The following is a 21177-nucleotide window of genomic DNA, read 5'->3' as shown; positions in this document are numbered from 1 at the left end:
ACAATCATTTGGCCCTGAAGCATGACATTAAATGTATTTTGCTTTGTAAAAAGGAAAAAAATTACAGTTAATAGCTTTAAAATCTCCTCTGTATTTAACAGTGTTTTTTTGTCCGCTGGATTCCACAGATTAAATACAAACTGCCTATGGTATTCAGCATTAGAAAATGCTTGAGAGGCAAATAAACACCTAAAAGTCAACTGCACTTAATCTCCCACTGGGAAAACCAATGCTGTAGTATGAGTGCTGTACTTGGAGCTTCTTTTCTTTGTGTTTGATGTTGTGTGCAGGATTCTGTTCTTGTTCCTGTGAAAATCTGTTGAGTTTAACCAGAGATGGCAGCTCATTGGTGTAGCCATCCCCAGCTGTAGGGCCCCATGTGCAGCAGCAGCAGGAATTGGTGGGTCTGTTGGATGTTGGGTGCCATGCTTGGAAGTGAGGGAAGGAAGGGCAGTTTAGGACAGACCTGCTGCAGGGATGTGCCTTTAGAGTTCCCAGTTGTGATGCTAAGAGTCGTTATCAGCAGATAAACGGCTGCAGCGACTGCTTTGCCCGCAGCAACTACTTTGGTGCATTAACTTCTATTTGTGATGGGATTTTACGTCTGATTGAAGGTTTAATTTACTGGTAAAATTCATGGGAAAATGCTTGTCATTTAAACAAATCTCGTGCCTTTCTCTTCTAATCCAGTCAATAGGGTGCCTTGGAGTAGGAGGCTGTTTTTTCCTCTTTAGTAGGCAATTGAGTGAAGTGGTGCTCAGCACAGGCTTGCTGTTTGGCATTGAGGTATTACTATTTCTGTTCTCAGGAAGGGCATCAACAGCACACCTCAGGTATTTCAGGAGGTTTGGTAGGGAACACAGAGACAGAGCAATGCACAAAGGCCATTTCCAAAGCCATCTTTTGTTCTTCCCTTCGTACCTCTTCAGCAATGCAGGGCACTGAGTGCTCCCGGTTTTCCTCTGGGCCTCAGGTAGCAGCGTTTGCAGCTGCTGTGCATTGGTAGGGAGCCCAGAAAGCTGCTCTATCCAGAGAGCTGAGCCCACACTTAAGCTTTGGCATTCGGGTTGCTAAATAAAAGATGCAATGGCAAATGTTTGTCTGTAGGTAGAAGTGCTTATCTTTCAGTTACTACTGTTTTTTTCTTACTTGAGTGGCAGCGTTCACAAAGACTGCTGGAATCAATGGGTAAAGGATGGAAGGAGAAAGCCAGATAAACTGCATTATAAAACACGGTCTGCAGCATGACAGGAATACATTGGTTTAGAGCGAAATTAGCAACTGTCTGCTAACAGAATAATGAATAGTTGTAAAGTTTTATCACATTCAGAATATAAAATGAAAAGAAAAGCACTAATTGTGTTTGTTATTTCAGAACCTCACCACTATTGTGAGGAAAACTAAATGTGAACAAAGCAATAATGTGCCTCGTGTTCTTGGCAACTGGCACAAATGTTGGCTATCCATTGCCATTATTTCAACAGATCTCATCTTAATTAAATGAGAGAAAGAGACTAAAAGAGCCATTTCAGATTAGACAAAACTGTTGCCTTCCTAAGCTGCTTAACATCAGTCCTTCCAGGGGCTTATGCTGTTCTTTTCCTTGGCTCTCCCTGTCATGTGGGGATGGATACACTGCTAACTTATATATGAACTCATGCTATTGCTTAATTCTTCTTTTTTGTAGTTATAGGGTACAGATTATCTGGTATTTCTTTTTTATGATGAATTTCCATTTTTTTGATGTGTTGTGCTGATCAAATGCATCTCCAAATGCCTTCTGCTATTCTGTCTTCTATTGTGACTTGTGTGATTTAACCTCATCCCAAGGCATAATGGCAATGGAAAGGGTCCCTATGCTGCTGCAATAGGATGGGATCTGTAAATGCTAAGGAAGAAAGGTTTTGCAGTGATTTTATTCTGAAAGGTTGTTCTATGACTTAGAAATGAATCCTTTGGGTTGTTCTTCCTTTCGCTGTGCCCCTCTGAAGGGACTGTGTTCCTTTCTTAGCCAGATAGACATGGCCATAATCCTCACATCAGTGGGATCCCCTGCATGTTTCTTAAGGGGTTTTGCTCCAGAATTGTGTGTTCACAATGCCCAGAATGGGGTTGATTTCAGTCACTGGGCCAGAAGTGTTCTTCCAAACCAACACTGCTTAAAGGCTCTGCTCAGACACCAATCGTTCCCCAAAATAAAAAGGTCTACTTGTATTGAATTAGTTCATTTACAGAACTCAGTGGAATTAGCAGTGTACTCTTAAATTGCTTCTTGATTGAGGACTCTTGCCTCATTAATCCCAAATAACCTATGAATGCCATTAAAGCCTAATAGAATAATGAGACTTCAGAGGCCGTGCACACATACTGTACTGAAGGCAGCCACAGGCTGCTCAGTGATGCTGAAACACACACCCAACATCAGTGCTGTAAAGTGCATCCCCGTCTGTAATAGAGATCCCATCCCCTGCTTTGGCCATGACTCAGAGTTAAGTCGCATCCAAATACCCACAGCGATACTTCTGCAAGGAGTTCACTTCTGCCATTCAGACAGCTCCAGTAGATGGTTCTGGCAGGAATAGAATGCATTATTTTCCTGATGTTTGCAATGAGTTATTTTCATTTCTAGTTTTCCTTTCTTTCCCTTTAAGAAACACAGGGCCCAACCAATGCAAGGCCAAGCCAACGCAGGGCCAAGCTTTGGTTTTGCTGTTGTTAATGAGTAGTCTTTCCTTGCTGCTGTCCTTTCTCTTGGCCATTCAGGTATCACCACTTCATCCAAATGCTGCACCTGCTTTGCACGTAGAAACAGCAAACAGTGTGATTTTATTGCTCTCATCTTCGTCTTCCCTCACCCATCTTTGGAGGCACTGCTTGTGTCTGACCCGGAGCTGCATGTGTGAATTACCCCATAAACCCTTCAGCTCTGGGAGGAGGTGGTTTTTCTTTTTTAATCTGCTCTGTAAAATACCTCAGAAAATTTCTGGCGCTGTTATGAATAATAACGAGGGTAATGAGGCAATTTCCCTCCTTAATGGTGAAAAAGGATCCTGAAAGCATTGGGAAGAATGGGGGGAATTACTGCTCCTTGCCACTTCCCCACGGCCAGCAGGAGCGTTCACTTGGCTTGTCAGCAGGAAGGAAGGGCGCTGTCTTTTCCCATTTATTTCCCTCCTCCTGCTCTCCTGTGGCATCAGCACAGCTACGCTGCCTCTCTGTATGTCTTCACAGGTAACACCTCCTCCTTTTTTTTTATTATTATTAATGCCAAAAGACATTTTCAGCCCTGCAGGGAACAGACAGCATTACCGCCTGGTCTCACGTTGAGTTATTAATTTATCCCAAAATTTCAATTTCAGATAGCCTGAGGTTAGCCTCCTGCGTTGGCACCCCCTCCTCATCCCAGAAGCGTCCCTAGCAATAACCTTTGCCTGCCTCATTACTTTTTTGCATGCATAATAGTGCCATATACTGTAGGATTAGAATAAGGAGGGGTAAAAAGGAGCACGGCTGCCTGGGATATTTGATGACGGCTCACTCACTCATCCAGAAAGATGACATTCTGTTTCATGTGTTACTTCTGCTTCCAGAAATATAATGGAAAATTCATTTTTTTTAAAGCCCATCACCCATCTTGGTACACATCTGTAATCTCCGTACTGCAGGGTTTTAATGAGGCTGATATTTGCAAAGATCTTTCTCCAAGTGCATTGGATGGCAGAGGGCTTTGAGCAGGAAGAGTAATTAGTGAAGGACAAAATGCAAGGAGAAAACACAGCACCTTTTTTCTAAGTCACATTTTAATTGAATTTGTATGCAGCAAAACTGTTAAGTTCTTTTTCCCATAAATATTAAGTACAGAGGTTTCACGACTCTGTATTACAGCCCCATAAATTAGTTTGATCATAACACCTTGTTTAAACAACCGTTGCTTCCTAGAAAAGTTTGTAAATCAAGCCTAGGCTTAATGTACTTTCCTTCCTTTGAATTTTAATGGTATTGGTGTTTCCATAAAACCGGGGTCTCTACTTCTTCCTGCTCAGTACTGTTTGCCTGAATGCTTCTATACATGAAATAGGGATAAAGAAACCGAGGGCTCAGCTTTCAGAAGTGCTCATCACCCACAAATGGGATGATGTTACTCAAAAACCTCAGCTCTTAATTAGCACTGTGATGTGTCTCTGGGGAAGACGTGGATGTAGGGCACACCTCGGGGCTGTTGGTGAGCACTGTGCTGCCATTTGGTGGGGAAAAAGAGAGTAGTTTCAAGGTGTTTGCATCCTCCTCATTGAGCTGCTTTGTGAAGTAATGGTGTGACTGTGAGGATGGAAATGCCACGATTCCTGGTGGGCTCCTATTTCTGGGATGTCCCTATAAGCATTAGGGAAGCATTACAGAATGAAGCGTAAAACATTAGGAAGGAATGCAATGAAACTGTGGCTGCTCCTAATACCATGGACTTGAGAATCCTAATACCATGGACTTGAGGTTAGATTGTGTCAGATAGATCCGTGTAGCTCAGTGGCTGTGGCATTGCTTTGCCTCTTTCCCTTTGCTTGCTCTTTGACTTGATAGGGGACCACAGCATCGCTGCTTTCTGGGCAGTCGCTGCTCCTTTCTGCATTCACAGCTGCTATAGTGGGCACTGTGCCACGTTCCTCCATGGTGCTGTCCTCAGATGCCTTTAATCTGGGCTGTGCTCCATTGACTTGCTGGGCCGTTTTGGGTTTTGACTTGAAAGGAAAAGCAGTGCAGCCTTCAAAGCCTTGTGAGGACAGGAGTTGGGGGTATCTGAGAGGGCACTGCAATGCCTACAGCTAATGGGCGTTTGTGTTATGGAGCAGCAGAGAGGAGAGCCCAGTCCTGCAGCCAGTGAGTTGCTCTGGAGTGGAGGTTTATCTGGAAGGAGTTTTTTAATGGAGAAGTATTTTTGTGTTTTACTTTGGAGCTGTCCAGAAATTCCTGCGTGAGACCTTTCTAAAGGATTTAGAGATGTTAGCCTTAAAGAGTTTGCTATGGTGCTCCCTGTGTGTCCCCTCCCAGCTCTTATAGGGCGGGGGGGCTGCCTGAATATGGGGATGTATCCATTAAACAGAATGCAATCAGAATCCCAGGTCTGGTCCTCTGCGTGAGTCGTTAATTGTATTGCATTCAAAACTCCAACCTAGCTGCAAAAACTGAGCTTGCTTAATAATGCAGAGTATGATTCCAGTTCTTGACATCACTAACGGCAGCTTGGTGCCATAGGGAATACTGGTTTTAACACTTCCAGAGGTATTTACTTCTGTTGTGATGGCAGAGGTGCTCCCAGTCCTTCTGCTTTCACTGGGATGCTGCAAAGCATTGAATAACCAAATAGGTCATTTCTGCTCAACTGCTCTAATTTATTGTCTCTCCGAATCCAGGTTTTCACAATGTTAATGAAAAAAAACTACCTTTCACACCAGCTCTTGCCATTCCATTTTATGACCTTATTAAATCTTGCACTTACTTATCATGCAGTGACAATTACCGGAGTGTAGGACAGAACTCCTTCTCTGCATCAGCCCTGGCATGTTGGCTTTCCGCTGTCAGCAGCACAGGCTGAGTGATTTACACCAAATGAGCCGTCCTGAGAGAGATCTTTGCACTCCTGACAGGATTATATAGCGAGAGAAAGGCCATTAACCAATACAAAGGGATAAGCAGAAGGGAGAAGGCAGGTGAAGAATGGGGAAGCAAATCTTCAGATCTGTCACTTCCTAATAAAATAACCTTCATGTTAAGATTTAATGAGCTGGTTCTCCACTAAGGAGGGATTAAAATGCTGTCATCCTGCATATCCCAGGGATTTTTGGCACGGTTTGTCTCTGCATCCCAAGGCAAAATGAGGGGTGTGTGTGTGGTACACATACGCTTCCCAGTGCCCCTATCAGTGTGATCAGCCTAGAACAGAAATGTGGTGTGTGCACATAGAACAGAGCTCACCCTCTCCTCACACTGATGGAGTGAGAATAGAAGACCTCAGTAAGTGATATTTTATTTCTATACAATGCCACAAACCAGTGTTACCTTTTTTCCCCATCATGAGAACTTCTTAGCTGCTACACTCATGTCATTCATCACCACTCAGCCACCCTTCTCATTAATTCTGCAGAGTGATGCTTCTAATGGTCACAAGTGAGAAGTGAGGGATGACTCTCTGGATTTCTGGGCAGTGGTGCTTCCAAAAGCACAAAGTTCCCGAAAGTTTTAATTAAACTGGGCAAAAATGTATGGAAACAATGTCTTCCCCTCCTGCTGGGGGAGGAATGATGGCATGCAGGCACCAACTCCAGCAGCACATAGGTGGGATTGCTTCCTTGCGGTTCTCTTTGCCATGAATAAAGATTTCTGTGGCACTGAGGCTTTGACCACTACTTGGGTTTGAGTCCCTCCGAAAGCTGCTCCTCCTGCAGTGGGTTCTGTGTGAGCTCTGTTAGAGCTGTGAGAACATCATCTGCTCTGCGGGGAGGTGATGTCACTGAGTGTCACCCATTCAGGTCCCTGCACTGCTCCTCGCAGGTTCTGTTCTTGTTCCCAGTTCTGAGACAGAACAGAACTGAACTTGAGCCAACCGTACACAGTGTGTGTTGAGCTGAAGTGTGCTCCCATTCCTCAGGTGAGCTCCTGTTTGTTAGAAGGCCGGGTGCTCATTGTACTGTGTGCCTTTGCTCTGTAGGAGAGCGTGAAAAGGGAAAGGAAGTCACAGTTGTTGGGTGTTTGCATTTCAGTTCAGACCTTCAGCTTCTACCGGTGGTAGGTGTGATGTTCCAGCAGTGTCACCTTGCTTGCAGAGACCCATCAATGCTTTTATACCTGAGCTTGTGAGCTGACATCCCACCTGTGTTCCAAACAGGTATCTGTGAGCAGCATGTTTTAATAAGCCCTAGTCCTACAAAAATCCTCACATGTGTACAAGATGAGGCTGAATGAGAGTAATTATTTAGCTCTAATTGCATCAGTTAAGATTACCTCCGGACTCTGGCAGGTGGGAGATAGCAACTCTTTCTGGGTTCACAAGCTGGCTGTTCAGAAGAGTAGGAATTAGTTTCAGTCTGATAACAGATTTACCTGGTAATGCTGAGGTTCTTTGCTAATCTGGCTTTGTCTGGAAGCAACAGGGGAGTGCTTGCATTTGCAGTGTCCAAAGAGGCCACTTGCAGAAATATGAAGATTTATGTGCGTGTGTTTATGTATATAAAATAAGGACTCTGCCAGATTCAGTGCTCCCTTGGACTCTGCACTGTGGGCTTTGTGCTGTAGGTGTAGATGGGGGTGGAAAAAAGAGGAAGCAGGAGGAAGATGTCCAGGCACAGTGCAGATAGGAGAGACAGATAGGAGTAATTTTGGGTACTGCCTCCAGCCAGGGTTCAATGTTTGGCACTCGAGTTTCATTTGTAAAATGTAGGGGCAGTGCTTTGGGAACACACAGCAGTTGATCCCATTGTATTCTTGCTCCTTCTCCCTCCATATTCCTTATGGATGAAACACCTCGCGTGTCTCGTGTTCTGTTCAATAACCCAGGTCTTCTTTGCATGAATTGATTAACAATGAGTATGGGAGTATCTGCAGCTCCATCAAACCAAGCATATCTATTACTGACCCTGTGGGTGCTAGTGCAACTAACTAAATGTTCAACCTCATTAGAAAATGAAGGGATGAGAAGCAGAGTTTCTATTGTGCCCTAAGAACCACGGTTTCAAGGTGCAATAGGCATGGATTTAAACGCGAACAAAAGGTACCTGCAGAGCTCTCTTGAAAAAAGCCTTTCTTTCTATTTGGAAGTTGAGGTGGGAAAAGGCTTTGAATGCTATGAGGTGAACTTCTCACAGTAACGTCCGTTATTTCTCTGCAAACAGAATTGATCTTCAGTAATTGTACAACAAATGTCTACAGCAGTTGATAGGAGAGGTGTACTTTTTATAAGGGGTGACCATTGCATTGTATGGTGTAGGCTGTCCCAGGGGATAACTGAAAAGACTGTGATGGAATGTTTGAAATGTGTCTTGATGTATAAAAGCTTGTCCTGGCATCCCATGATAATAAATAAGTAGTAATGATATCTTTCATAATATTGCACTTACTTAAGGTTTGTGCCACATCCATGCTCTCGTTTTGTCAGGCTAATATATTTGTGGATACTTAATTGCATGATGCATTAATGTGGCAGCTGTATCTGGAGAGTGGATTGAATCAGTCCAGAAAAGAGGTATACACTGTGCCAAATGCTTAGAGCTTTGCTTCTCTACATACCAAATGGATGAGAACTCATTGCTTTGTTTGCAGTGAGATGGAAATTGAGGCACAGCCACTTGTTGAGAGTAGCAAAGGGGAGCATCTGTGTGTTGCAGGTTCTCCTATCTTGCACAAAACAGAATAGATGTTGGTTTTGCCAAGGACAAAAACTTCCTTGTCCTGGATTAGAATGTGTGATTTAAGATAATCCGCTGCAGTGCCTTCTTTAGTTGTCTGCACATATGTCCACGTTTTAAGTTAGAATGTAATTTACATTGTTTGGGTTGTAGCTCAGACGGGTGTAAAAGCAAAAAGATATCCTTGAATTGGTTCACTGCTGGCAGCAGAGGGTAAACGTCAGTTCTGGTCGCATCCCCTGCAGTGGTGCACAGCTTTCCATCACAAACTCCCATTCAAAGCTCACTTCTCAAACCAGTGCTGCTCTCATGTCAGAACTCCGTGTTTCATCACAGAAATCAGTGTGCCACTCACGCCACCATCTGAGATATCAGTAAAAGACTCTTTATTCATAAATAACTGATATGCAGTAATTCATGTCTGTACATTTATTTCCAAAAGGCCATAGCCATACAGTTTTTGCAAACTCTACATAAAACATCCAAACTGTCCATTATTACTTTCAGTACAATATAACACAGCTGTTTGGCATTACCAAATATATATATGTATATATATTTATATATGTACATGTGCTGAAAAAAGAAGCCAGTGCAGCCTTTTCCTAGGAGTCTTTCCCAAGTATTTTACTGTACAACATTCAGAATTTACATCGATAGAACAAGGCACAGAAAGTGTGGTATGAAGCCAAGGCCATGCTTTTTATTTCATGTTTTCTGTCTCTTTCCTACTCCTTTGGCTTCATACTAAAGAAAGCATTCAAACCTCTGCTCCTTTTTCAGTTCTAAACACACTTAAACCATGGGGAGAAGTGGGGGAGGGAAGAATGCTCAGCAGACTGAGCCAAAGCCAACGCTTCAGAACCTGTTTGTTGCAAAAATAGGGGAGCAGAAGAGAAAAGGGGTCTCGTTATAGAGGAGTATGAGTAATGGTTATGTATGTATTTATGCAGTGTGTGTTTGGGTTAAAGCACCTGCCCCTCCTTTTGCCAATAGGCTGCTCAATAATTCTGGTAGTTGGAAATGCAATGGAAAATGTTGGCTTAGCTCTGGTTGTGTATCAGCCTCCACAGACTGACCAGCATTCTGCTTTGCCTCCTCCGGCTGAACAAACCGTGTGCTTTTGAAGTTCTCGTACCCATTTATAAACTGAGCTCAGCATTGCAGCGGGGATGGATTTGAGCAGGAGGTGGGAGGAGGCAGCTGCATTCCCACAGCCATGAGTTGTGTGATGGAGGTCGGTAGTTCCCAAATATACACCAGTAGATGGATGCTGTGTGCCCAGCGAGCTCCATGTTCTGCTTGCTGATGTGTAGGGAGATGTCTGAGGGTCAGTAATGGCATCTGCTTTTTAGATGAAAGGGGAAAGAATGTATGTGGAAATATTCCTCCCTCCCCCCCCATAACTTCAGTGTGTGTGAATGGGGGAAACTGAAAGAACTGTTTGCAAATGTAATCGTTGCCATTATGGTAACACTCCAAATTTCAGCGGGGGAATTTCCAGGTCTTGTGATTTTTAAACTGCAAAAACAAAGCTTCAGGCAGTTCTAAGTGAGGATTTGTTTGGAGTCCCTCCTGTTCTCTGTATCAGGCATAGCTGCTGTTAGATCCATGTTGTCCCCCTCCTGCTGGCTCAGACCAGGCTTGGTGCACAGCACCCTTCACTTCCTATTGTGCTACACGTTTCCTTTTGGGATTAGACAATAAGATTTATATACAGAGACCAGATAACACGGGGGGGGTTGACACCTGAAATCTGCAGAAGTACATTCTCAACCAAGGTTATCACACCGGGGCAGACAAACTAAGCAGCTGCTGACGAAACCACGGTTCTACAGTAGGTGAGTGGCTAATCTCATTAATTACAGGACACTACATTACAGATCAGGGATGGGCCATCTAACCTCCCCATCCCTTAGCTACATTTTCACAAGTGACTTCAGCTCTAGTTACCCTGTAAGGCAGGGAGGCTGCCCATTGAACCCCGGCTCACCTGGATTCCCCTGTAAAGCACAAACCAGTCAGTCAACACAACAGCTTATTTAAAAGCAGCTTTGCAGTAGCTTGAAAATTACAATACACCCCTACCCACCCGAGCCCCAGACAAGAAGCACTAGTAAAGTTTGTACTATTCACCTCTAATACAAAAAATAGTGTCAGATTCCTAAACACTTGTTTTACTTCAGGACAGAGCAGTGAAGGTGGACCCCAACAGGGTTTTCTGCTGCAGCAATGAGTGAAACATTGGTTCTGTTGTCTGCATTGTGGGCACTGTTATTATCCAATGGTTCTGTGAGTGATCCTTTAGTCTGACAGAGGTTGTTCTATTTGTCCATGGTGGAAAAGAGATTTTTGGTGCTGTATGTGTTAGTATTGGTAATGAGAGAGAAGGGTGAAGCTGTGTTATATTAGAAAATGATTTGTGGCCTTTGTCAGTGGATTGAGGGTTTTTGTTGCTGCTGCTGCAGTTCTTACATACCTGTGCTCCCCTCCCCCACTGCTTACGGTGCTGTGTTCATCCAGGAGCCCCGTAGGTTCCTGGCAGTTTTAGCTACACAATGATTATCTATGCAGGAGAGGATATCTGTGCATTTTACACACTGCTGTGGAACAGCTGCCAGCCTCCCCAGCCAGGAGCAGTGCCAAGGGAATAATTTCCCCAGCACACATCACAGATGAACAACCCACAGAAAACACTTTTTCAGCAGGTTTACCATGAAAAGTTCTTGGCCAATAGCATCACCTGCCTCTACTGCTGTGTAAGATGGGAGGGTTTCCTTACTAGAGCTCAGCATACTAAAGGCTGGAAGGACAAACCTGCAGCTCATTCACAGTTGTTAAGAACTTGGATATGGTTCTGTTTTCATTCAGTTAATTACCATCTGAGATGGAATGCAGTCCTTTGCTTCAGGTCTGTGTTTCACAGGCTGAGACAGACTCAGACCCAGAGGATGATGAGAACTGCCCCAAGTTTGTTGCTCGTTTGCACTTCACTGTATCCATGCACAATGTCTTCTCCAGTGGGAAATAATAGCTGGAATGTTACTGAGTGTTTTAAAACTGGCTCGTAGAAATGTCTTCCAAGTGGCATGAAAGGAATGGACTGCAGGGCAGTGCTAAGGGGTGGGCTGGCCTGGCCAGGAGCCCCTCCTCGTGTTCACTGCCTGCAAGGCCTGGGGGGGAGCAGCTGCTGCCAGGGATAAAAATAACAGCAGCAATTCTTCCCTGTACTGTAAGAGAATAGCATTGATATCTTTCCATCTGTTACAAAACACCCAATAACATTTTTGTAGGAGTCCCTGGTGGTTTTATGGCACTTGCTCTAGTGAATGAAGTTAGGATGCAAACCCACAGAATAAGGCTCTTTCCTTTGTGGTTTAATGTACTTTAATGTAAACTACAGGGCTGCAAAAGCAGTGCTGCAAAGCTGGCAATCAGCCTTGTGATGCTGCAGCCTGGCAAAGCTGTGCAGTGTACCACTTTGGTGAACCAATTGTTTAAAGTCATTTAAAAAAATATAACTATTAGTTGTAATGGGGTCACAGCACAGAACACTTGGGAGTGTTTGGGAAGATGGGAAATAGAGCAGAGTGGTGCTGTGAAGCCAGCAGGGCTGTGTCACCATGGCAGCTCAATGGGACCTCCAGCGTGCAGCACTGCAGTTCTCTCTGCTGCCTTTTGGTTTGCAAGGAGACTTCTTTTCTGTTATTTTTCACAAGTCATAATTTACAAAATAGAGGAAAAGAACCAGATTTGGATTTCTGGCCCCTAATGCTGCATCAAGAGCTCCTTTGCACAGCTGGGTTTGGGGTCAAATCACTGAAATCCTGTCCCAAAAATATCTTTGTAACACGGATGTTAAAAAATACGTTCCTGGAATGTTAAGATTGCAAATCCTTGTCAACAGATTTCTATAACATCTACATGCTAATTCTAATTTATGCTGAGGGAATCCTGTATTGCAGAGCATCCTTGCAGCAGCCTTTGGTGGGGAGGAAAGCTGTGCTTTGCTGTGAGATAGGGAAAGCAAAGCACCATTTAACATCTCCTGTTGTACTTCCTTGCTGTCTGTTAATGGTAACAGAACCCTTTTGTGGCTGCCTTGTTTAGATGGTAGCAGAGACAGTTTCCCCCCAAATGTTAACATTTTTCTCTCTCTAAAAGTGGGACAGCACAGGAAGAAGGGAGGAGAACTGGTGCAATCCTCTATAATTAAAAGTGCTAAGTTTTATTAATATCATCCCATGATGCTAACATAAAACAACAGAAAGGGAGCGTCTGAAAACAGCCATATCTGCAGCAGATGTCTGAGATGCAAGAAATGCACAGTTCCCAGGAGTGGGAGAAAAGGGAACAGACATCTCAGAAGTCGATTTAAATACTTGTTGTCTGATTGCTGCCCACCATGACCAGCATCATTGGGGAGAACGATTTCCTCTGTATGGAAAACGTTTGTGGTATGACACACTTTTTGCCACCTCTCATGCTTAGCTTTAAGCTACATGGTTTTTTTTCCTCACCATTTTATTTTCTGGATGTTCAGGCAATTGCATCCTCTCTGATGTATTAGCTGGAATAATTTGCACAGCAAAGTCAGTTACTGCATCCCAGGAGTGCTGCTCTCTCATCCTCTGTGATTGATACTGAGGGGTTGAAGGGTGAGAAATGGAGGGTTTGAGGCTGCTCTCCTAGCAGATGGCAGCAGTGGGCTGACTGAAGAAGCCCTTTAATACTGAGCTCATTTCTTAGTCCACTTCCCTAAACTTTCAGTCCTGGTCACAACTAGAGATACCGTAAGGCTAAATGGATGTTGTGTATGACATAGTATGGCAGATCCTATACAACACAGAAACACAGCCAGATCAATACAAGTTAAAAGTGTAGGCTAGAAGTCCAGCTCATGTTCAAATTCTTTTCCAATGAGATAAATGTTATTCTAGCATTTCTAGTCCATTTAAACAACTAAAGGTCAGGAAAACAATACTGGGTTAGAAGTCAGTTCTCAGTGTAGATCTACAAAAGGAAGGTCAGCAGCAAAGAGGCTGCTTTGGCATAACTAAACAAAAACCAGGAAACAGAACAACAATTCTCTATTGAGCAAAGCAGAATGGAAATCTTACCTCAGGCCCAAAACTGAACAGCTTCTGCTCCAGCATTGTAAGGAAGTGACATTTATTCCTTTCAGTATGTAACTCAGAGGGCAGATTTCATGGGAGTTGGGGTTGGATGTGGATTTTGGCATATGACCCTGATCCCTTCCATCTGCAGGTTTGGTGCACATGGAGGAAATGAGGCTGGACAGGTCTGGCTTCTCTCTGCTGCATAAGCACTGGGCAGGCAGAGCTGGGCGGTTGCTCACATCTACCCCAATCCAGGATGTAAACATTGCATGCTTCCTCAGTAAGGCTGTAAGGGCTGAGCTCTGCAGAGCTTTGACCCCCATGTGTGGCTCAGCAGATTGGGACAACAAGAGCAGGAGCCACACAGAGCTCTGCAGAACACCATGGCATGCTGTGGCACTGCCAGGAGATGCATTGGGTCTTTGCTGGGGTAGCAAACAGGAGCTAGATTGGAAAAGCAGTGACCAAATTAAAACTGCATCTGAGGAGAAGCTGAGAACAAATTAACTGCTGGAGAGAGACTGTAGTGGGTTTCCCAGACAACCGCAGCTCACTAAAATCCCCTTGCTTTCCTATGGATGCCATTCTCTTTTTTTTTTTTATTCCTGATGTTTTGTCCAATGAAAAAGAAGGTTCTGGGGAGGAGGAATGGAACTCACTACAAATGTAATTCAAAGACAGAACTGTGTGCTGCTGAGAGGAGTGACAGCTTGCTGCCAGCTATCTGTCTTAAGTATGCTTGCAGCAGTTATGGGTTCCCATTGCAAACAGGAGTGCTGATGTCAGACTGCGTGAAATACTCACATTAAACAATGGTTGGGGAAGTCCAACGTGTTTGTCAGTCTGACTGCTCAGCCTGCTGAGCTGGGAAAGCCATGAAATTGGCCATCTGAGATCAACAAGAACAAGCAAAGTCCCAGCGAGAGCTACTGATGGTACTGTTCAGATCTGGGATCCCCGATTAAGAAATGGTTTTGGGTGGTTGTGGATTTCCTCACTATAAGTACCTGCCCTGCTGTGCTGCTCTCAGCCCAATACATGTACCAGGGGTAATTCTCAAAGACCACACGAGTGCAAACTGGCTGCATGTGGTTTGGTACCAGTTCTGTAGTATGCTGACTCACAGTGACAGCTTTTTTTTTTTTTGGTTCAGTTGAAGTAATAAATGATATTTGCATGAGATGGGTAAAAAGTGATGAGGATTCACTCGCTCTGTTCTGGATGTGGTGGTAAATAGACCAGAGGTAATGCAGCCAGCTCTATCTCCTGCCCAACAGGCAAGCTGTACAGTAAATCAGGCCCATTTCTGGCAGTGATAGGTGGGGGTTATTCTGTTGGTCTGAACCTAAACCAAAGTTAAGCTGCGCTGATTGAATTCACCTCCAGCTTTCAGTTCAGTGTAAACCTGCTAAAGCAGGGCTGGCAATCTCGTGCATTCTCATTGGTTGTTTAAATCCAACCTCAAAGAAACAATTTTTCCACCAGTGAGGTGGACAACTTTCAGGGCATTGATCACATGTGCTCATAAACACTGATTGCACAGAAGGGCTTTGTTCTGCTTTTGCTATCAGAACAGGCAGGAGAATCTGCAGCCAGGCTACATTCATTGAGTGACTGAGCTTGTAATAGGAATTGTCTGGATGACATCTATTAAATAGTTACACGATCTATTAATTCCTCAAATCTCTGAACAGGAGAAAGTTAGATTTGCAGCTGTCCTTTAGCTAAATTACAGCAAATACACAGAGTCAACATGATGCAAGCAAATGGCATTTACATCCACTTCTCAGGTGTGTTAAGTTGGAAACACAGCACAAAGGGGACTCAGGGCCCCAAGAAACACAAACCCTTACACTGAGATTAACCTCTAGTGGCTCTAAATATCCATTGCTTAGCACTAGGCATTGCATTTTAGTAGGCATTGTATTCTTCTTTAGCATCACTGTTTCCTAAATGCAGGATGTCATAATATTTACCTTGCACAGCTCCGTACCTCGCTCCTTCTTGCCCCTGGGAATGATTGATGTGCAGTCTTGTTTTTGAATCTGAAACATGAATTTTAAATGAAAGAGGACTGCAGCACAGGGACAGCTTGTTTTCCTTATTTCAGAGATGATTTTTATTAGGGCCTCTTCTGCTCCTCCAACTGAAAATGGCATTGTGGAGACACGGCTGCTTCCTTGGGCAGTGTGCAGAAACCCTTATTTCCTCCCTGCCAAAGAGATTTTCAGGTGTGAAAGTCAGCTGGCCGTCGGTTCTTCGATGGAAATGAAGGACTAAAGTCCATTTTGTCTGCTGTAGTTGAAGTCAGGCTCCTCGATCTCAGTCTCTGTTATGTCTGAGATTTTAGAGTGTGTCCTTCCTATCTCCTCCAGGGCACAGGCGAGGGAGTCGAGGTCTCCATCGTGTTGGTGTCGGGCTTCCCAGAGGTCCAGAATGACAGCAGATGGACTGCTTTGTGTGGCAAAATAGGAGAGATTCCTGAGGGGAACAGGGAAAGGTGGAACAAAGGGATTAGAATAAGAAACCTTCAGCAAGATCTAATTGGATGAGTAGAGGGAGTCCTAGTGAGTAGTTGATGTGTGCAGCACAAGCCTAGCTTTGTAGGAGTCTCTTATAGCAAAGCTCCTAACAGTTTCAGAACAAGGGAGGAACAGATCCCTGTCCAGAATGAGGACTTAAAGCCTGAACGTCACTCCTGTCCATTGATACCTCGATGTGAGCAGAACTACAGTGGTGGCAGTGGTCCATTTTTTGATTATTATTTTTAAATAGATGATGATAATAGATCGCAGCTAGATGAAAATCAGTCAAGTTCTGATTTTTGCTCTACCCTCTAAATTTTATCATTTCATTTCAGGACATTTAAACTGCTTGAGGACGTTCTCTTCCTACCTCTGCATTTGATTTATAGAAATGCATGCTGCACCATCCAGGTGCATCCAAGGGAGAATCAGAAGTGAAGGAACTGTCACAGACTCAGTCTTGCACAAACCATTGCAATCTCTATTCTGCACTGTCCTTCAGTTTCCTGAGGAAGCAAAAATTCCTCAGGATTGAAGAGCATGACCATGCATAGCAAACAGCAGTAGGTAAAGCACAGTGTTGTGACTCACTGCTGCCTGGCTGTGACTTTATTCTCTTCTTTGGTTTGGTTTTGATTTATTGACAACCCTGTGAAAAGGAACTCAGCAATAGGAAGTTGTTTTGCTTCATCTTCTGTACTCCTTGGCCCGTACTAATGGAGATGGTGACAATCAGAAAAGATTTCTGAGTCAAATGCCTTCCCCACAATTCCATTTAGCAAAGTGGGAAATGCAAAATAAGCAGTAAATGAGTTTTTATAGTGCCTTTCAGTTTTAATAATCATAACGTTATTGCTCCTAACAGTAGAGCATAACTTCCTTTGAAATATGCCTTTTCCTTAGAAGAATCTATAAAACCCATCAGGGATGGCAGCCACACAACGGCTGCTCAGCTGCTGTGTTCACAGTCATTTCTGAGTCCTGTCCTGACCAACCCCCCACTACTGTGGGTCACAACCTGAGCTTAGAAGACAACACCAGGTGGGGTGGGTTTATTCAGAGGGGAAGGCAGGTCCTGATTTCAGTCACTAATAGTATATAAAAGAATATACGAGCTACAGTTTATCCTTGAGAGTAAGGAAGGCAATTACTATTTATGCATCCTTAATACCAGCAAATAAAAAACACCCCATAACAAAATAGCAGCCGATTATTCTTGTTGCATATGTAAATGTTCACCTTTCAAAATTGCTTCCCATTACCTGCTGATGCTGTTTTTCTGTGCTAGCATCTGCCAGTCTTTGCCTTTGGCATTGGGTGTGTCGAACGTCGCGCAGATTCTTTGTCTGATGGAATATGGGATTTTGAATGCTTTTGCACCCATCTGTGCAGGGAAGTTGCTGTCATCGTGTGCAAAGAAAGCAATGGTTTCTCTTTCATTCTGCACAGAAGATAAAAGCAAAGCAGTTAATGCAGCACCAGGTTCTGTGCTCATCTGGAGGTCTGCAGGCAGCTCTCCATTGCAGAAACAGTACTATCAATGGTCCTATCCAGGAGCCAGGAACTGAGATTGGGGTTTTGCATGGCCCCTTCAGTACCAGAGTACTGGGAGTGCACTCTTATGCAGGGATCTGCCTGCAAGCAAAGCAAGTCTACACCCATACATGTCTACATGTGCTGCACCAAGGCTGCTTGTGGACAGAGAATGCATCAAACTGTGTCTGAGGGTCCACTGTGCATTTGCAGAGGTGACAACAGAAAACAAAACAGCCAGGAGGGAATTTTTTCTGACTTGTGAAGAAACTTTCTAAAACATTCACAATGGTGTCATTTTCCTTTCACAGGAGTTTTTGTTTATGGTGGGGTTGCAAAGTGCAATGGAGCAGTGACTGGTCAGGTGCATATGCCTAAACACACATGTAAATTATTTAATTTTATCAGCTTTTTCACATTAAAAATCTCTACGGAATCCACATCCTTTTTGTAGGCTGGGCCTGCTCTGTTCCTATGAAATTATACCAGCCTTGTGTAACAGTCCCATTTCCATGCATTACCCGTTTCAGTGCAATGTGGCATAAATATTAAATAAAATGATGCTATAGCCTCTGCATATAACATTTATGACACATTCCAAAAGTCATCCATGCAGAGTAATAGCAGTGCTGCAGATATATCACAATGTCTGACTGTTCAAATTAAACCTGCAGAACAATGGTAGGTTTCATACCCTGCACTTGTGAGATAAGCTGCTGCTACCTGGTTAGTTTGGTGCATCTTAAAGCACTGGAAGATTTGAACACTCAGTTGTTGATTCTATATTTATTTTACAGTCTAATTATCCTCACTCTTCCCTCACTTTTTCAGAGCCAGGGGACATGTCAGCACTTCTGGTTGAGGACACAACTCTGACACCCCAAGGCCTTGTGGACAGGTAAGTCCCTCTGTTCTTATCTGAATTATGTTTGAGGCTTTCTTATTTAGATCCCCAGTGCTGTTAGCACACAGACATAGATCTTTAACCCAGAAGTTTTTGGATACCTTTTAAACAATCAGCAAAGATGCTCACTAACCCAAGAAAGGTGACTGATGTTCTCCTTGCCCTTTGGAGGCACTGCCTACTTGAACACCATTGCTGCAATGTGGCCAAACAGCATCCAGGCAAGCTATCCTTTTTTAAACTCTCAAGACACTCAAAAGCTTTCCAGAAGAAAAATATCACCATCATCTCACATATGAATTATTTTTAGTGTTTTAGAATCTCAGTAAATGCTTCCTTTGATTTCTGCTGGAAATAGAATTGAACGCTCTGTGCTTGTTGCAGCGTTAAACAGGGCATGAGAAACACCAGTGAGGTAGCAGGGGCAAAAACAGGGCACTGTTTGTCTCATGCTCCACAGCTTGACAAAGCCAAATGAAAAGGAAAGGCTGCTTTACCTCGAGGATGGATGTCTGGATCTGTAGGATCTGCTCGTGCCCCTTGACTTGCCGGACGCAGATCTTGCAGGACAGCTGTGTGGTTGCAGGGGTGTAACGCTCCAGGGAGAAGGCACAGTGCAGCGGCTTCTGGTTACTGCACCACACACGGGAGAATGGGACCTCCTGGGAGATAAACACCCCCCAGAATGGAACAGGAGTGAAATGCTGGATCCTCCAATGGTAAAGATGCCAGGAAAACAGCTGCTGTTAAGCCTGGGCATTGCCAACTGTTCTTACTGTGCTCACCCCAGCCCCTTCCTGCTCTACCAGCCCAGTTCTTAAGGGTTCCCCCCACTTCCATGTCAGCATGGGGGGAAGGATGCCAAGCAATAAGCACATGCTCCTGTAGGATGGCCAGGACAACTAAGGGCACTAACAATTTCTCTGGGCTATGCTGACTGCCACCTGCTATGAACTGCTTTAACGCTGCACTTTTACATGGTGCTGATTTGTCTCTTCAAGCCTTGAAATGTATTTTGCTAATCTGAGAAATCATTAACATAAATTGCTCCTCAGCGTAGTGCCTGACAATGGTTTCATTGCATCAGCTCTTTCAGTTGTTCTAGACAACCCAAACTTAAAGTGTTGGTATGTGGGAGAGAAATGAGTAAACACTGCAAGGAGCCACAGCAGAAAACATTTCACTGAGCCAGTCCAAGTTGGTCAGCAGTTTCTGTTAAGAAACAATCATCATCTTCCTCAGCTGCCATTCAAATGACAATCACTTATAAAATGCAAAGGTTTATTTGGCTTCAGAATCAGCACTGTGGCATCGTTCTGCCAGCAGAGGATCTGCACACCCTACGCAGAAACCTCGAGTCCTTGCTGTGATCAGAGCCTTCCTTAAAGCAAAGACAGCCCCGAAGCATTCAAGGATTGGACAACAAATCAAAAGACGTTGAAGTACAGGGCTGTTTTTATAATACAGGTTGAGGCAAAACCTGATTGGTTGTATTAATGGAAACCTTCCATGTCACTACATTGAAGATTTCTTTTTTTTTTGCTGAAATTCAAGATGAAAGACATCTGTATTTTAAAACAGCAGCTCACTCTATTTGCCAAGCACATGGCTTATAGTTTCCAATAACCAAATACATTCAGAAATTCATCTTATGTTTTAATTTATACTTTCCCATCTTCAGCAGCCTCTCTAATTAACATCTTACAGGAAAAATAATTTGCTCTTCATCAGTTCTAAGAATGTGCATGCTGTAATTTGAACTCATGACATTTAAATACTGACATATACCCTCTCATTCTCAGCCATATATTCATAATTATATTGAAATTGGAAGGACAAAGACATCAAAAACATTTTCAGTAGCAACAAACTATAACAAGCATACAGGCCTTCCTTTGGAGGCAATTTAAATAAGGAAAAGCACATGCTTGCTTTCTAACAGAAGATGCAATTTAAGTATTCTGCTGCATTTGAAATGGTTCATTCTGTTTTTGACTAAATCATAATGCAATGCATTTTGATAGCAGCTCAGAGATTAAAACCACACTATTCAAAAATAAAAGGGGGGGCTGTTTTGTTATGTTTGTGCCAGTGAAAACTCTTACTGCTTCTGAATTAAAATGCAAACAAATAAAATGGGCAAATACCTGACAGGCAGTGAATGGTTTGATTCTCCAAAGGAAAGGAGGGATATCGAGGACAGATATCTGGAGACTGAAGGTGTTCCCTTTGAAATGCAGAAGTTTCGGTTCATCCAGTAATTGTCCTCCTTGGAGCCTTTCATCCAAAACCACTTCCTGCAATGGCAGAGGAGAAAAGAATTCCTTACTATTAGAAACAAATACCAACTGTGATGAAAATTCATCTCTGTGAAAGGAATTGAGTCCATCTACAGCAGTGGAGTGTTTCTGTTATGTGCCACACGATGGCCACTGCAATTTGCGTTCCACCACTGGACTTCCAGGGATGCCATAGGCTCTGTCAGCTCTTTTGCTGTCCTTGATGCTATACTGAGGATTATATTCTTGACTCCCTCAGTATCAATACCAACACACCTTCCCTGGGACTACAGTAATGGAGAAGGAAACCATAAAGGTACTGCAGCTCATTAATGCCTGTCTTCATATTTCAGTTTCAAGTTGAAGCTGGGCCTTTCCACTGGAAGTTACTCTGGTGGTTCTGCTGAACATCACAACAGTTTG

General features: G+C 43.6%; 1 protein-coding gene and 1 long non-coding RNA gene across 6 annotated transcripts in view; one reads left to right on the top strand and one right to left on the bottom strand.

Annotated features, from left to right (window-relative positions):
• LOC107054966 overlaps nucleotides 1-21177 on the top strand; it is an 87138-nt gene that overhangs the window by 36049 nt on the left and 29912 nt on the right. For both annotated transcript variants that reach the window (XR_005841539.2, XR_005841538.2), the window contains exon 2: nucleotides 18403-18469. This is a non-coding gene — a long non-coding RNA (uncharacterized LOC107054966). The remainder of the gene's footprint in view (nucleotides 1-18402; nucleotides 18470-21177) is intronic.
• UNC5D (unc-5 netrin receptor D) overlaps nucleotides 8758-21177 on the bottom strand; it is a 90307-nt gene continuing 77887 nt past the window's right edge. For all 4 annotated transcript variants that reach the window (XM_424529.8, XM_004947582.5, XM_004947581.5 and 1 more), the window contains 4 exons: nucleotides 20623-20772; nucleotides 18973-19137; nucleotides 17301-17479; nucleotides 8758-15994 (listed from right to left, as the gene is read on the bottom strand). In XM_424529.8, coding sequence (XP_424529.4) covers nucleotides 15790-15994; nucleotides 17301-17479; nucleotides 18973-19137; nucleotides 20623-20772 — 699 coding nt within the window. In that variant the 3' untranslated portion in view covers nucleotides 8758-15789. The remainder of the gene's footprint in view (nucleotides 15995-17300; nucleotides 17480-18972; nucleotides 19138-20622; nucleotides 20773-21177) is intronic.

This window comes from Gallus gallus, chromosome 22 (assembly GCF_016699485.2).
Source record: "Gallus gallus isolate bGalGal1 chromosome 22, bGalGal1.mat.broiler.GRCg7b, whole genome shotgun sequence".
In the NCBI taxonomy this organism is placed as follows: domain Eukaryota; kingdom Metazoa; phylum Chordata; class Aves; order Galliformes; family Phasianidae; genus Gallus; species Gallus gallus.
Note: the sequence above shows the minus strand (reverse complement) of the source record. Positions and strands in the feature narration are given on the sequence as shown.